Raw genomic sequence first — 16813 nt, forward strand, 5'->3', positions numbered from 1 at the left:
TATTGCTCAGGAACACACTCATTCATACTAATTTTGGGTTGAAACGCATCATAAACCCTTAAGCCGATGGACTTGTCTTTTATGTATACTAGGAGGAATGCATATTCGATAGTTGCATCCGCTTGCAGTTGAAAATCATGTCTACGTACTCATTGTGATATGAATTTTTGCGAACGTCCTCCTTGCTTCCACAGATACCGGACACTATACTCCTTCACTTCCTTGGAAGACTTCATATTCTTTCGAATGCACACTCAACATTTCTCTCACTCAGGCCACTGGCGGTGCTTGCCCCCACTTTGAAGGGCATGCAAAAACCAAAAAGACCAAGCTTCGATCTGACCGAAGCCGAGATGAGCGCTGTTCAGCGACGCAGCTCGACAGCCCAATTCTACAACAACAGTATCCCATCGGAATCAAGCGCAGTCTCCGTCGATGTATGTGTTCATGCTGCCACCTGTACGTGTGTATATTCCTGCAACCAGTTGTGTGGTGTTGTGTGTTTGTGCTCTGAAACGGCCGGCAGAAGCACTCGTCGGCGCACGTCTTGACTGCGATATGTTGACCCCGCGTTCCGTCGACTGACAACTCATATCACACATCGCTGCATTGCACACAGGTGCTACTTCGAGCCAACGACGAAAAGCCAGCCGACGTGCTTGAGCCGGTAGCACAGAGAGAGCTTACCCATGCCGAGATGGTACAGTTGCCGATGCACTTTTCACTGTGAAACCACGCGTGGCGTTTGTCCCAATGTATCTGTGGGTGAGAATCACAGCCCCAAATCGTATGCAATGGGTCAGTTCTTAAGGCACACATCGAATTCAGATTCGATCGAACCCACGATCTTAATCGAGAAAACACTTCTTTTTGGTACAACTTACAAGTAAAAGGCTCGATTGGGAGGGTCGTTTCCAACTAACACGCTGATACTGACCTGTACGCAACTTAAATCTCAACCGATGGCAGCTGGAAGACCTACACACCTGTGTTCATGCGCTGGTACAGCGACCCTCTGGCGAAGGGGACGCGGCATTTTCTATGGAGAGTATGCTCAAGTATCTCGCGGACGTGTATATGAGCAGCCCGGAACATCCTGACCGGGTGAGTGCGGGCATCTTCACAAGAAGTGCTCGATATTATATATTGTCGCTTTGAGTACGCGCCCAGCTTTGTCTTGTTTCGTAACACTCAACTCCGTCTTGCTGTGTCTGGGAAGAAACGATACACAGCAATATCATATATCAATCCTAGCGTTGCATGTTGGCGTATTGATAGGTGCATATACTTGTCTCACTGTGCGGTTTAACCTGTTGTCACAGATTTCAAGCTCGGAGATTGTCAAAATCCTTGAGGAGGAGCGTGCAATTGCCTTGCGGGCACCTCCGCCCAAAACTAAGTTCACCGTGCGCAGTAAGTGTATGCGATTTATAAATACGAAACACGCTGCTGAGGATTAGTTTAGCGAGTCTACTGTGTTCGAAAAGCGCGAGATATGACTCATCGTATTTTTCTCATGAGCTAGATCTACAGAATCGGTTTTAAGGGTGGTTGTTGTAGAGATGTAGTACAATCAATCATATTGCTTACGACAAACCTACCTCTTCCGTTGCAGTCAAGAGAGCCCTCGGTCTTCTAGCCAAAGACTCTTCAGGTATAGTGGTGCTGCAGGACTTGCTCCTTGCCTATAGAGTTGCAGTATTTACTTCTTGTTTATGATGTTATAAGATTTGTTTCTTGTTCAAATTGGACCCAAAGTTGAATCCGAATTATCTGTGTGCTTTGCATGTATTGTTCTTGCTGTCGCCGCTCTAGCGATATATTGTCTGCCTAGTACAAGGTACAATATACTCAATATCCATGCGCCCCTGATTTATTTCGAACTGTCCCTATGAGTGTACGTAGTCATATTATATCGCGCATGAATGTCTACCAACTCTCACACTCGTACAACATATGCACTCATTCGTAACCTCAAGCATGTAGCTACGTATCATCGTCGATGAATACGTCTCTCATTTATCTGTGAATCCATCACCGAGGTGGTCGCTCAAGCGCGAAGCAAGAGATGTTCCATCTGAAAGGCCCTTTTGTCTACCAAGTATAGGAACACTTTAGGGGGGGGGTCTGAGATCGAGATGCGCACACAGAAACACAAGTGTACTTGTTGCACTCGTATTTATAAACCATCATTTCTACGTTACAGGAACGAGTGATCCATACTGCACCGTCGGTATCATTCCACTCGGCACTAAGAAGCTCACCAAGTACGGGCCTCTGCACTTCCAGAAAACAAAGACTATCTACAAGGACCTGAACCCGGTCTGGGATGAAGATCTCATCTTGTAAGTACTTACAGTGCAATCGTCTCAGTGCCTATTCGTGACACCCTGTAAGCAATAGTATCGGCCGTCCCATTCACGGTACCGTAGTTTCGTTTTTGATACAGAAAATCGGGATGCATGTTATAAATGCAGGGACTTAGCCTGCGGGCACCTGCTGGATCTGCTAATGTTGTGTGGATGCAATTTTCACCAGTCGGTAGTACATGCGTGTGTATTGTGACACCCACATCAACGTATGCGTGTGAAGGTAGGAGGTATTCACTAAATAGGCCAGCTCGTTCCTCATAATTATAACAGTGCAAGTAGTTCTCAAACGGTGTGTCCATCGTCGCCTGTATTCTGCGCGCGCTCGCGCGCGCGAGCTTGCAAGCAGAGTGCCTCCCCCGTTTTTTCAGCACAACAACTGCAGTTACATCTGATGTATACATCACTGCATATTGATGTATTCATCACTGCATATTGATGTATACATCACTGCATATCTTTTAGCGAGGTCGACAATGTCTGGGGTTCCAAGCTTCTGATTGATTGCTTTGATGAAGATGAGGCTCTACTTGGCAGAAGCGCCACAGAGCCTGGCGGCGACGACTTCCTTGGAAGGATTGTGATACCGCTAAGCACGATCGGCATGGAATTCGCACAGACTATCGAGTAAGTATGGGGTTCAAATACCTATAGAACAAGCAAAGGATTCAAATATCTATAGAGTATGTAGGGGATTTGAATACCAGAATGGGATCCAGATATCTAACGAGTAGGTATTGGGATCTATATATCTATGGAGTACGTATGTGACATAAGAGTTTATGCGACATTCTGCACTGTGCATCCTTGTGTAACAATCTTCACATGGTGGCGAATAAGACGCGCGAGCTCCCTTCCAGATACGTTGCACGTATGACATGATACACAATGGACACACATATCGCCCACATGCCTATCATTCTTCACGCGACACTCGCCACGGGCACCCTGTCACCATTGCTCATCCAGCTCTTACATACTGCATTGGACCTTCCGTATACCACCTAGTCTCTACAGACAAATCGGTCGAGTACTCGATACTATACAAAGCGCTCACCCACTGCACCCCTCCATACATACACAGAGTTTCCTCCCGGTCGCGCCGATCGAATGTGACCGGCGCCATTGAACTAGCGGTCACCGCCAGCCCTATCATTGCAGACGATGTGCGTGCCGAGAAAACGGTCAAGAACAGTCACCTCAACGCGCAATTCAGCCAGATCCACGCTGAATGCATCGCGCACGACGGCGCGAAAGCCAGCGCGCAGATGTCAGAGCTTATGCGCTGCCTGGTGATGACTAACTGCCTGAATCCAGTCGTCGCTAACAAATGGTATGGGCCGGACTGGTATTTGTGACACGGTGTCGTAGATTGTGGTTTGGTATAAGGTGGCTTGGTATAGGTTTGGCTGGTATAGTCAGTGATATGTGCTTACTGTAGTTGGTTATGGTATGGAATGGTATGGTATGATATGATATGGTACGGTATGGTATGGTATGGCATAGTGTGGGATGGTATGGGTTGGTATAGTTCGGTACAGAATAATATCTTTTGTTTAGTTGGGGTTGGAATGGGTGGATACCGTTTGGGATGTTTTTGTATGGTTTGGTATGGTATGGATTGGTATAGGTCAATGCAGAATGTAATCTTTGGTTTAGTTGGGGCTGGTATGGTTGGGTGCCGTATGGTTTGCTTTTGTATGGTATGGTACAGTACCATTTGGTATAGTTCAGTACAGAATGTTCTCTTTTGTTTTGTTGGGGCTGGTATGGTTGGGTACCGTATTGTTTTTTTCATATGGTTTGGTGTAGTATAGGTTAGTATAATTCGGTACAATATCTTCTACGTTGGTATGCAGCTAGATGGTGTGGTGAGGTACTACATGATCGCACAAGCGGTAGCTACACTACAGGCGCACGGTATCAGACGTCCTTGTTTCCAGGACATATGGGGGCTGATCTATTTCTCATACTCTGACCCTGTGATCGGGTACAACACGGCTTTCAAATCCCTTCCCTCGCTTGTTCGCTGTGGTGTGCTCATGCCTCGCCTTGATTGTACGCAGCAAGTTTACCAACCAAGTGTCGCAGCTGTGGCGCACTAACACCACCGATGTCGTGACCATGGCAAACACTATCGAAGGAGTGGCGACGGAGGGCGATTTCAAGAACCTTTCAAAAAGTGAAGTAAGACATTGCTACACGTGGCATCTGAGTTGCCTCGTGCTAGTCGCGCCTGTCCCTCTCCCACACTCGGATGTGTGTTCGGACTGTCACGGTCACTTGTTTGCAGTACTTTTGATTCTGGTGTACAAGCCACCCACCGCATCGGTCTGATCTAACTATGCGCATTGTTCAATGATAGTATCCGTAAAGCAAATGTGTGCCTGAGTTTTATGCACGGTAACGTGTTCTGAAATGATTTTCGGTCGTTCGATCGCACTGCAGGCGGAAGAGCTCTATCAAGCGCTGGCGAAGATACACAGCTACTTCTGCTGGATGCTTGTTCGCTTCAATGACAAGTTTCCGTTCTCGGAGAAGGGTGAGTTGGGGCTTTGATGGCAGGTTCTTGCACCTTGTTTGCAGTAGGTATTCTTCATTGACGACTACGTCCGTGTTTCACAAGCACTCACTACCAACGATAAACCTCTCTTTGCTCTGGACTTTCTCAATTGCCATGTCTGAGCAAAATCAGAGAGTCTCACTATAACTATATATTCTTCATATTCTTGGTCGCCATTTAGATTCCGATAACCGACTATTTGACTGGGGTGATGTACTGGGCCTTGCTATGATCGTGCCTGGGTTCACTCAGAAGTTTCCCTCGATCCTGCCGTTGAACGAAGTGGCAGCCTTGTGCATTGAGGTGAGTCATGCTTGCAGTTACTGACATGACAGCAACCATAACAATACGGTATCATACGTCTGATTGTACTCGAGGAATATGTGAGTCATATGCGTCGGTTTAGCCATTATGAGCACCCAATCAACCAACGAAGGATTCATTTACGCAGACACGTGACACCTAAATACGTGGCATCCAACCGGATATAAAGGATAGTATACTGTAGGGCTACTCTCACCTGCTCACCCACATGCCAACCATCACATGTGTTCAGCAAAACGCGGTCAGGTGCGTGAACCTAGCGAAAGAGTCGGCCGCCGAGGCCTGCGAAAACGAGGCGGTTTCACGGCTGGTGTATAGGTTCAACATTCACCTCCGTACTCTCGATGCCGCGCGTGCCAAACCAAGTGCGCCTCTGAGGTGTGTGTTGTGCTAGGCGCTGCATAGTCCTTAACGGTTTGTTTGCGTATGCCATCGCCAAGATTTGTATGTCTTAGTAGAAGACAGATTTGCGGTCATTTATAGCACCAGCGCCACCCTGTAGTTGTGGTGCCCTTCCCCTTTTTTAAGTCATCTCGAGACGCGCTTGTATGTGACCATTCGCGCGTGATCCAACCACGAGAGGATTTCAGCAGCGTATCGTATGTAGCTTACCATACATAGGATTTTCGTAGCGTATCACTCGGGTGTAGATGTGCAGTTGTCTTCGTCTCTGCTGTGCAATCCGATGTAACCTACAGAGCATTCATAGCCCTCTCGCTCTTCTCGCCGCACAGGGAAATGGGGGTGAGGTATCTGACCACACACACGCGGACCTATTTACAAGTGCTTCTCGAAGAACTCGATGATACCATCAATGGAGTTCTGCACGAGCCGGAATACGGCGAGATGAATCCGTACATCTTCCAACTCTACTTTCAATGCAAGCGCTTCGTGACTGAATACGTCTCGAAACTCATACCAGCCAGGTGGTTGCACGGCCCTTGTTTTTATATACCAACACAATTGGGGTGTTATCGGTCGGAGGAGTTCACTATATTTGCGACGAACTGGGTGGAATCGAAACACAAGTATTATTTATAGAGGTTACTCAAATACAACAGCATAGTTTGTAGGCTTTTGGTCTTTCGAGTTTAATCGATCGAGCGATTTCCACGTAGCTGAACCAAATATTCTTTGTGGTTTTCACGGCACAAACTGGTCTCGAACTCTGCGGTCCCATACTTGCCTTCTCTCCCGCAAGACCTGATTTCGAAGCACATTGTTTTAGATTAGCATACAGCCGTATATGTTCATGTAGTGTGCTTTGCGAACTGACATAGTCGCTGGATGGGAACAAGAAGGGAATTCATACTCTGCTATGACACACACGACTGCGTATGCAAGGTTCCCGTTGAGTATGCATCTACAGTCATTGACAAACAATGCCTTTGGATTCACACAGCGAATGGAAACCTCTAAAGAACTATGAGCAGAAGTTCACGCGATTTGTTGTCGAGTGGTTAAACGTTACTCGACGCTTGGCCGCAAACTGGATACACATGGCCATCCAGGTCGACGATACGGTAAGCGCATCTGTCTGCTATCGAATAACTACCAATCGAAAAATCAGAATAGAAAAACTACCAATCGAAAAACTAAAATAGAAATATTACCAATCAAAAAACTAGAATAGAAAATCTACCAATTGGAAAGCTAAAGTAGATATACAACCAATTGAAAACTAGAATAGAAAATTCACCAATCGAAAAGCTAGAATAGATTTTTTTTCAATCCATGGTACTCGAGGGGCGATATTTGCCGCTGGGTGGATCCCTCAGTCGATATTTCGCATCGCAAACCCTGATGTATATTGCACCGGCTCATTCTGTGAATGTGATGTGACGTGTAGCATTTCGGTACACTTCTGAACGGGTAAGGGCTCTGTGTTCTTGGCTGCTCATTTACTGCCTTCTCAACTATCAACAGGCTGTATCGGATGTGCTTTACTCCTCCTCTGTCATTGATGTCTTCGCTTGCTTCTCGCAAGCGCTTGATTTCATTGTTAAACTGGAATGGGAGGACCCGAGCACGAACCTAGCGTTCGTAACCATGTTCTTCGAGGTTAGTTTTAAGTGGTACTTCAGCCCTAAATATTCGTGTGATTTGCGCTTCTGATCTTGTCCTGTTCTCTCATTCTCTTCCCTGATACTCTGGGGTCGTTCGGGTTCTGATTACTTTCTGGTATATTTCATATCCAAACCGAGCGCAGATGGTCTGTGAAGGCTTGACAGTCTATGCCCAGAAAGTGCGGATAAAGTTCGAAGAGCAGGCACATGCGGAAACAGACTTTGTTACCATTGAGGTGAGGATTGGCTCGTGTGTTCAGTGACAAACATTATGCAAGTTAGGCCATAGCCTCTTAAATTCAACAGGCCATGATTCGGCGAATGAAAGTGGGGCGTGGTGTTCATAATTCTGGAACTTAATTCGGGTCCTTTTACTTTCACATTGCAGCACTGCATACACTTAAATAATCTGGACATAGCTGTGGAGAAGATGAGGGCCACGTTTGAGGCGATAGACCAGCAGAGTATGGTGGAGAAAATAAAGAAAAGGTATGCATTGCTGCGTCGTACGGCACAGACTTGTTGAGAAATCAGATTTTGATTTTGTTCTCGTTCTACCAGCACAGTCACAGAAACTAGCTTCGTGTAATGTTTGTCTCTGCGTCGAATATTTTGTGGGGATGATCCTTGCATTCGTTTCGGATCCGTTCAGCTCTGCCCTACTTCACCTTGATATTCAATCGAAAATAAACCCACCACAGTGAGGACTCGCATTTCAAGTCCCCGCTGGTGGTCTTCTTCGAAGAGCAAGCCATTTTTGTGCGAGAACAGCTATACTTCTGTTTGGACTTCTTAGCAAAAAAGGTACGAACCAGCGAGTTCGGATTCCGCACAACTTTCTACTTGTTTATTCACCAGACTATTGGCATGCTTGTATTAGGAGGTTTTGATTTGGTATGGTATGTCTACTCAAGTGTATCGTATTGCATCCATCAGATCGAACCTCTGATTGTGAAGTTCATGCAACGGCTGGTTGGCGTTGAAAAGAAACCAGTGCTCAAAGTCCTGGAGAACTTCTTCGTCGGTGATCTGCTGGAAGACGATGAGGATGCTTCGCTCGAGCTGTTGAAGAAGACCATGGTAGGTAGCAGAAGTCGTGGTGACTTAAGAAGTACGAACACACATCAGTACTGTATTGGGCGCCTCTTGTAAACTGTTGTGGTGTTCAATGACCACTCTAGCCTATGAGAGATAGTGAGATGGTCCTAGTTCAGTAGCCTTATACTAACTACTACCTTAGTCGTACAGTCTAGTTCACCACATGTGACTGCATTCGGGGTGTGTGGTCCTATCAGTGGTTACTAGCTTCACATCGCCTCACATGGATATACAATTTCAATGTCCACCACAGGAGAAGATCGATTCAAAGACTGTCATCACAGAAGATTTAGTGTTCCAAATGATGCTGGATCTAACGGAGTTTCTGGACCTAATTCTCGGAGTATGTGTCATGTGTATTTGGATTTATCCGATTGTTCCAAGAACTATTAATAGTTTACTGCCGATCAACCTCGCAGTTCAATGTCAATTGCCTTGACAGTGCGGCTAAATCAACAGTTTGCTCACCTGCCCCTCACCTTCAGACGCTGAATGAATACCTGATTACCCACGATCTGTTCATCAACATCTTGGAGAGGCTTTGGAGCAACACGGTGAATGCTATGTGGACAGTGATCAAGGTAAGGCTGATCACTCAGACTACACGCACAGTACTGTTATTGCCAAGTATCACTCGTCTCGTACTTAGACATGTACTATTTGCGTTGTTTGTACTTAAAATGCGAACGTCCATACCCAACCTGTGGATTGGCCGTGCCAAGTTCTATAGTACTGCATCTCTCTGCTTGCCACGTTTAAATGCGGCATCAAGTATCGCTAGCGTAACCATTCTACACTGTAAATACATCCCCCAGCCCAAGAGCAATCGATATCCGCTGAACGAGCAGAAGTCGAAGATCCTGGCACATGCACTGAACATTCTCCGCAACTACTTCCACGCCGGTGGCGAGGGTGTCAAGAACGACAAGATCGACATCGAAGAGTTTATAAAGCTGAAGGAAATCTTAGGGTGTGTATATGTATGGGAGTTTGAACCAGGGCACCTAATATGTAGGTGAACATCAGGCCATTCACTTCTGAATACTTTTTTCTACCAGTAAGCATAACTATGTACGGGACCGCCTGTCCAATGACTAGTGAGATCTGATAGCGAGTATTGGTTCACGATTCAGGTTTGTGCCTCTGCCCACCAGCGAGCTCGTAGGCCGGTACTATCGGGACCAAGAAAAAATGCAGGCTAAGGTGAGGACTATTTAAAAAATGCCTAAGATTTTGCAATGGAAATATGTACAGTATCATGGGGTGCCACTCGTGCTGAAGAGTGCTGGCGGTTCACGACAAGCCGTGCCTGTCTTTATTTGGAAGCATGTCTATGCGTCAAAACTCACCATCAAGGCTTATCGCAATGCATACAGGCGAATAATATAGTAGAGAATGACACTGACCTGGCGGAGCTGCCAGAAGAGGATCTCGGTAAATTTGAAGCAGAGATCACGTACGATCCCGAAACAGGTGTGTGGATTTGGGGCCTAAAGCAGGCATACTCATATCACTGGCAAAACAAAATTCTGTCATAATATTTTCGAGTATGTGAATGAGACCCGAGAATGGGAATATGGGCTCATATGCACCCGATTAATACATCATTGTAGGCCTGGTGAAGGTGCTGCTGGTCTGCTGCTATGGACTGCCAGCCATGGACGATACAGGACTATCGGACCCATATGTAATGATGAGTGTGCTGCCTGTGAAAGCCCGGAGTAAAAAGCAGAAATCCGCCGTCAAATACGAAACCCTGAACCCAGTGTTCGATCAGATGATGGAAACGTATGCAATCTGCGTCCACTGCAAATCACCAAGTGTTCCGCCCCATGTTGCACTCTAGACTGGGTGCTTGTGGTGTATCCCATGTAGCGTGAGATTCAGAGATGATTGGGGGTGTTAGGATTTGCTCGTACTACTATTCGATGTTGCATGTTGAGCATCGGACCGGCACAAAAACTTTGTCGTCTGCGTCTAATTGGCTGTGCTCGATAAATCACACACAGGTACGTCGATGCCACTGTGGAAGGCGAGAGTCTGAAATTCGATTTCTATGACTACGACTACATCGGAGGTGATGATTACATGGGCGAGGTGGTCATTCCAATCTCGTATGTCTCTTGGGGGTGCGCGATCGTCTGATTGGTTTGATTCTGACGCCTCTGGATAGGTTAGGCACCTGCGCTAGGGAAGTGAACTATGCATTGTAAGCGCCGGCTGACGATATGCACACAACACCCTACCTAGACCCACGTATAAACTCTTAAACCCTACTTTTATTGTTATTATTCAGATCCCTGCCTAAGAACAAACCGTACCGTAATGTCTGGCAGCTTGCGGCCAGAGCCGTTGGGACGAATAATCTGCAGAGGTACGGCAAGTCCGAGATATCGTTAATACACAGAAGAAACTTCAGATCAGTCGATATCAACTTACACAACGCCACGGGTCTCTTACCAATGGATAGAACAGGTACAGTTGAACTCAAATCACAATGTGAATGGCTGCTTATTCTGGTTGTTGTTTGATGAACTCAAATCACAATGTAAATGACAGGCTATTGCTTGTTCAATCGTATGTGAATGTATCTATGAAGCCTCATAGCGGATGTGCGATATGTGTATGTACTCTCCAAGACAACCCGTTCTCTACTAGCATGTCAAATGGTTCATAGACACTGAAGACTGTACCGCACACTTTGCAAAGGCATTATCTCACTGGATTCACCAGAGATAACCAAACTACAGATATCTCAGTGTGTATAAGCTTGTGGTCCATAAAAGTACTAAAGCTGCTTGACTTGCTTTCAGGATTGACCGATTGTTACGTAACTGCGAGGATACTACCGGACTGTCGCCAGGACAAGGAGCATGGTGCCTACAAGTCCAAGACTGTGATGGAAACTCTCAACCCGGTGTTTGAGGAGCCTTTTACCATGTAAGTGTTCAGCGCAGGTATCCACTGCAGTCTCAAATCTCAGCGATGCTATTTCTATTTCTTGTGCAAACATAAAGTGGAAACAGACGGAACGAGCACTTATGAGAAGTGCTTCAATCCGTTGTGCCCGGCGGGTGTATGAGCTCACTTATCCGTGTCGTCCAACTTTCTACTTGCAGTAAATACAAACGATCCGACGCGCAAATGGAACCGGTCATGCTACAATTGCAATTCTGGGATTACGATCAATTTGAGTCGGACGAATACATCGCTGAAGTACTGATCGATATAAAGTAAGTCACTTCCACATTCTGCATCTCTGTTTGCAAAGGCATGCCATCAGATATCAATTTTATCGCCACCAACCAGACCAGGTCTTACTGTGCTGGTCGTGGCCAGTAGTTGCCCTACACAAGAATAGCAAGGGTTTGTGATATAGGGATTCCGTATCGGCTGACACCCAATCGTTTTCGTTTGCAGGCGCTTATCAGAGGTCCTCCTTCGACAAGAGTTCGGACTGTCCCGCGCCGGAGCTTCAATTTCGTCCAAATACATATACTATATCTTAAACGACCGAGCCCAGAACCTGATGCCCAAGTTCTTTATGGGCAGGAAAGACTACGCAGCGAAAGCCTTTATAGCCGAGGTTGCGCCGAATCTAGGCGATGAATTCGAATCCCTCTAGACTCGTAGAAAAGAAATCTCGATATCAAATAAATACTGGCTGTGCACTGTGCTCAAGCGCGATAGGTAATCGACGACTGTCAATGGACTTGAAGGCTTGATAGCACATACTCCTTCTGTATGCAGTTGTTTGAGGTCTACATATCCTAAATACATGTACAAGCGGAGCAAAACAGGTGCATATCCTAAATACATGTGCAAGCGGAACAAAACAGGTGCATATCCTCAATACATGCACAAGCGGAACAAAACAGGAGCATATCCAAAATACATGTACAAGCGGAACAAAACAGAAGCATATCCTAAATACATGTACAAGCGTGTAACAAAACAGGTGCATATCCTAAATACATGTACAAGCGTAACAAAACAGGTGCATATCCAAAATACTTGTACAAGCGTGTAACAAAACAGGTGCATATCCTAAATACATGTACAAGCGTAACAAAACAGGTGCATATCTTAAATACATGTACAAGCGGAACAAAACAGGTGCATATCCTAGATACATGTACAAGCGTAATAAAACAGGTGCACAGGTACAAACTGCGTCCTTTGTAGGTGCTGAGAAATTCCTTCTAGAAGATCCGTAGACGATCTCTGTGATGCGACATAAAATTTTCGGTGTAAAAGCACAGCACCATCTGCTTACCTGAAGATGTTTATTCCATAAATATTTCTCACCGGTTGTACTAATTCACATAAAATCTCAGCAGGATATGACTAGCTTTCTTTAATTTACCTGAAAGCTTGGATGATTACTGCTGTCGCTGGCGTAAGTATCGATCTTCCCCCCGCCCAGTTTGTGCAGTATGTGGTAAACACTCCACAACTCTTATATATTTGCTATTGTTGCACTGGCTCCTGCGTCGATGTATTGTCACCACCCGCCGCCTCGTCTTCTGAGCCAGACTCGGTCAGCTTATGAATTCCGTCAAAGTATACTATAATTGTGGAGATATTGTCCCCCGACCCCAGGTGTAACGCGTGCTTCACCAAAGCTTTGGCAACATCGTTACTAGATTTACCCTGCTTCATGTGCTCCTTCACAAATTGTATTACACTCTTCCCGTCCATTACATCCCATAGACCATCACAGGCGAGACACAGGAAATTCTCGCTCCCTTGAATTTGGGTAGTGGTGGTGTCACACTCGGATATAACGTATTTCTTCAGTTGCCGATCACCGATCGCACGCGCCACCGATAGAACACCGTTGACTCGCCAAGCGCCGTACCATACTACGACCCCGCCTGGAACAAGGATTGGTATTTTGCACTCATTAGGTAATTACTATAGATCAATATGAGAGACACCCACATACATTACATATAAATTTAGATCAACGAGAGAAAAAAATACAAACACACACACACATATATATATAGACACATACTTACACACACACACACACATATATATATATATATAAACACATACATACACGTACACACACACACTCTCTCTCTCACACACATACATATATACATACACACACAAACACACACATATATATACATATACATACACATATAAATATACATATACATACACATATAAATATACAGACACAGACACAGACACAGTAACAGATATATATATATATATATATATAGATACATACATACATATAGATATATTTATGAATATAATGTAAATAAATTAACATGTGCATGCATTCTCCATATCTTATTTACTTTCAACAGAGTTTTCACACGGGGATGGAAAAGATTGTATCTGTACAAACTTGAGCTAAGTATATGCTACCACTAACTGGGCTGAATACCGCATAATGGCCCCGCATGTAACAGGCTTCACTATACAATATACCGTCAGAGCTTGGTATAAGCTAATAACAGCGGCCATGTCTACTTGCTGAGCTGTCCACCACAGTATTTATAGCTTAGAACAGCGAATGTGACGAATAATATATATATATACATAGATATGAAAACTGAGATACAAGCAAAAAGGATTAGCATGCGTTCGCTGCCCTGCATATCAATTTACTCGCCGGACTAGATTTGAATACATTTTAGTACGGGGCAATTTCAGTATATATATACATAAATATAGAAGTATACATCTATGAGTTACACACACACACACACATATATATATATAAATATATATAAACATATAAATGTACATCATATATATATGTATATATATAAAATATAATATATATACATATACATGTATATATATATATACGTATAGATATAGATATAGATATATAGATACACACACACATATAAATATACATACACACACACACATATATATATATACATACATACAAACATGTAATACATATATACACACACTATATATATATATACATATACGTATACATATATATAGACATATACGTATACGCATACATATACATACATATATATACATACATACATATACATATGTATATATATATATATATATATATTGTATGATACTACACATGCCAACCTCGACAGTAAACGAAGATCCATCCCCGATCACAGGTGTGTTACAAAGAAGTGACAACAATCGAAAGATTCAATGAAGCGACTGATTAGGGTCTCGCCAAGCCAGGCGCTACGTAGAAACACAAATTTATGTGCGGCATCGAATATACAAGACATGCAATATCAATAAAGTCGTGACAATGCATTTACCCTCATTCTGAAAAGTGCCCAATAGAAAAGGTGTACCAGCGTATTCCCCCTCATTCAGGAAAGTACCAAAAACAAGAGGTCCGACATAGCAGGTGAGACTTACCAGCATCCTCAATCCTCTTCTTCTCATCTTCGCGGTCGGGTTTATGTGGCGAGCATATGTTTTGAACTTCACTGCCATTCCTACAGAGCATTGCCTGGGAGTCTCCCAGCCACGCGGTATACATATATTCACCTCGCACAAAGGTCACGATGCACGTGCAGCCACTGAGGTTGTTCTGTATCACACAGCCAAAAAAAAACAAAAAACTGTCACGTCACTATTGTATATCAGAATAAGCTTACTACTTGGGATTTTGCTCTTGTGAACAGCATTTCTACAAGTTTTTGCAGACGCAGCGTGTAACCATTTAAACAGGATGAAGGATATGGATGAAAAGTATACAAGTTTTCTCATGTGCCGCACATAACTATTCGGACATGAGGGTCATATAGATGGAGCGTGACAAGGGATACGAAACAAGCAAACAGAACGGACCTCTTTCTCCGCTACTTTCAGGAAGTTCTCGTCTGTCTTTTTGAATGACTCCTCGAGAGCCTTGATGATATCTGACTCGAAGTCTGGGTGGTTGACCAGATTCACGTGTAAATGATTCCTCGCGTAGTCCGCCGCCTCAGTTCCACCATGCCCGTCGTATATGGCGAAGAACGCTTGTGACGGTTGCTCTTTCTGCCGTATATACACACAAAAATAGCTTGATGAACTCTCTATACGGGCTGCTACACTAATTAGCAATCAACCAATGATTTTAAATAATTCATATTGCATCGAAGACAATATATTAGGTTTTATGACAGGATCAGACGTTCACGGGACATACCTTTAGCGAGAACATTGAATTTAGATCTGATATGCAAACATGCTTGTCCTCCATAGTTTGCCTCTTGCCCTGATCCGAATACACCAAAATATCTCCAAACGCAGACGACACTGGTCTGAGTGAATTTTGTGGAGGCAAATGATTCCCGCATTAATCAGATATTTGTTAAGAAACAATCTGTACGGCTATCTGGTCCAAATGCCAATTTTGTGTCAAATATGAAAAAAAAATGAAGTGTAAGATAAGCAACCCGGAAACCTCATAATACGGAAAGAATCGCTGAAACTTCGCACCGCATGAATATCGCCATGCACTGCACTCCAGCCGTTTTAAGTCATAATTCAATTAACTTACTTCACATTCTCGCTTGGCACATCCAGCACAGCCCTATCCACCGCGTCAACACAGGTGTCAGACAGCATAGCCCCATCGTAAAGAACATCATCTGTGCGCAAAAACACACATAGGGAGTGAGGATAATAAAAGGTCGGATTGTCAATCCTTGACGTTGGCAGATAATAATTGTTTCAGGGTCTGTCGTTTAAAGCACACACTGCCTCAAGCTAGACGCATCAGCCATCCATACAGAGGACGACTTAGAAACAATCCAGGGTAAGAATACAGACTATCTTATGCATCGCTAACGACATACAATAAATAACTATTGATTGGCCGCCCACTGAGTGCACTACCTGTGCAACGATCTCAACACACTCCTGTCGCACCCCATTATTTACAATAAAGCGAGCCACATATGCCAAAACCAACTCACATTCTGTTGTGTCGTCCTCGTCAATCTCACCCAGCTCCATCTGAAAGGCCTCGAAGCCAAGGGTCACCAGCGAATGATATGCCCTGCCCACTACCTTCATCCCCACGGCTGATTGAGGGTGCGGTACGGGTTTCGCAGGCTTCTTCTTCTTCTTATTATCTGTAGCTTCATCGTCAGAGTCAGGATTTGCAGCTCTGATGAATCTACAAGAAGGAGTAGCGTATTAGGAGAGTGTTTTGACCGCAAGTACATATAATACGAAAGGGTATGTAATATTCTGACACAAAAAATATATGATTTATTACTGGTTAGATCACAACTAAGGCATGCGAACTAGGCACGGGTTACAATAGTTCAGTCACGATTAAAAAAATAATGGTGTATATATGCAAGTATGTATCTATCAATATAGGCACACACACACACACACACACACACACACACACACACATATATATA

General features: G+C 44.4%; 2 protein-coding genes across 3 annotated transcripts in view; one reads left to right on the forward strand and one right to left on the reverse strand.

Annotated features, from left to right (window-relative positions):
• Nucleotides 1–308: 308 nt before the first annotated feature.
• On the forward strand, nucleotides 309–12141 carry SARC_02086 (hypothetical protein; the record flags this gene model as incomplete). The annotated part of the gene is made up of 30 exons (XM_014304173.1): nucleotides 309–437; nucleotides 620–700; nucleotides 970–1104; nucleotides 1323–1413; nucleotides 1616–1654; nucleotides 2207–2345; nucleotides 2835–2996; nucleotides 3454–3702; nucleotides 4436–4556; nucleotides 4818–4911; nucleotides 5114–5235; nucleotides 5489–5634; nucleotides 5991–6182; nucleotides 6659–6779; nucleotides 7183–7317; nucleotides 7466–7558; nucleotides 7711–7811; nucleotides 8024–8126; nucleotides 8259–8402; nucleotides 8674–8763; nucleotides 8906–9001; nucleotides 9236–9390; nucleotides 9554–9623; nucleotides 9797–9893; nucleotides 10034–10208; nucleotides 10430–10534; nucleotides 10717–10895; nucleotides 11234–11360; nucleotides 11540–11653; nucleotides 11841–12141. The coding sequence occupies 30 exons, from the start codon at nucleotides 309–311 to the stop codon at nucleotides 12043–12045; spliced, it is 3810 nt and encodes a 1269-aa protein (XP_014159648.1). The 3' UTR covers nucleotides 12046–12141.
• Nucleotides 12142–12687: 546 nt separating this feature from the next.
• SARC_02087 overlaps nucleotides 12688–16813 on the reverse strand; it is a 5798-nt gene continuing 1672 nt past the window's right edge. Inside the window, exons 3-8 of one of the 2 annotated variants that reach the window (XM_014304174.1) lie at nucleotides 16355–16557; nucleotides 15937–16027; nucleotides 15583–15697; nucleotides 15240–15431; nucleotides 14805–14979; nucleotides 12688–13297 (exon numbers count right to left, since the gene is read on the reverse strand). In XM_014304174.1, the coding sequence (XP_014159649.1) occupies nucleotides 12891–13297; nucleotides 14805–14979; nucleotides 15240–15431; nucleotides 15583–15697; nucleotides 15937–16027; nucleotides 16355–16557 (1183 nt within the window). In that variant the 3' untranslated portion in view covers nucleotides 12688–12890. Of the gene's footprint in view, nucleotides 13298–14704; nucleotides 14980–15239; nucleotides 15432–15582; nucleotides 15698–15936; nucleotides 16028–16354; nucleotides 16558–16813 lie in introns of those variants that run through there. The other variant, XM_014304175.1, reaches the window with a different exon arrangement.

Source organism: Sphaeroforma arctica (genome assembly GCF_001186125.1).
Source record: "Sphaeroforma arctica JP610 unplaced genomic scaffold supercont1.90, whole genome shotgun sequence".
Classification (NCBI taxonomy): domain Eukaryota; class Ichthyosporea; order Ichthyophonida; genus Sphaeroforma; species Sphaeroforma arctica.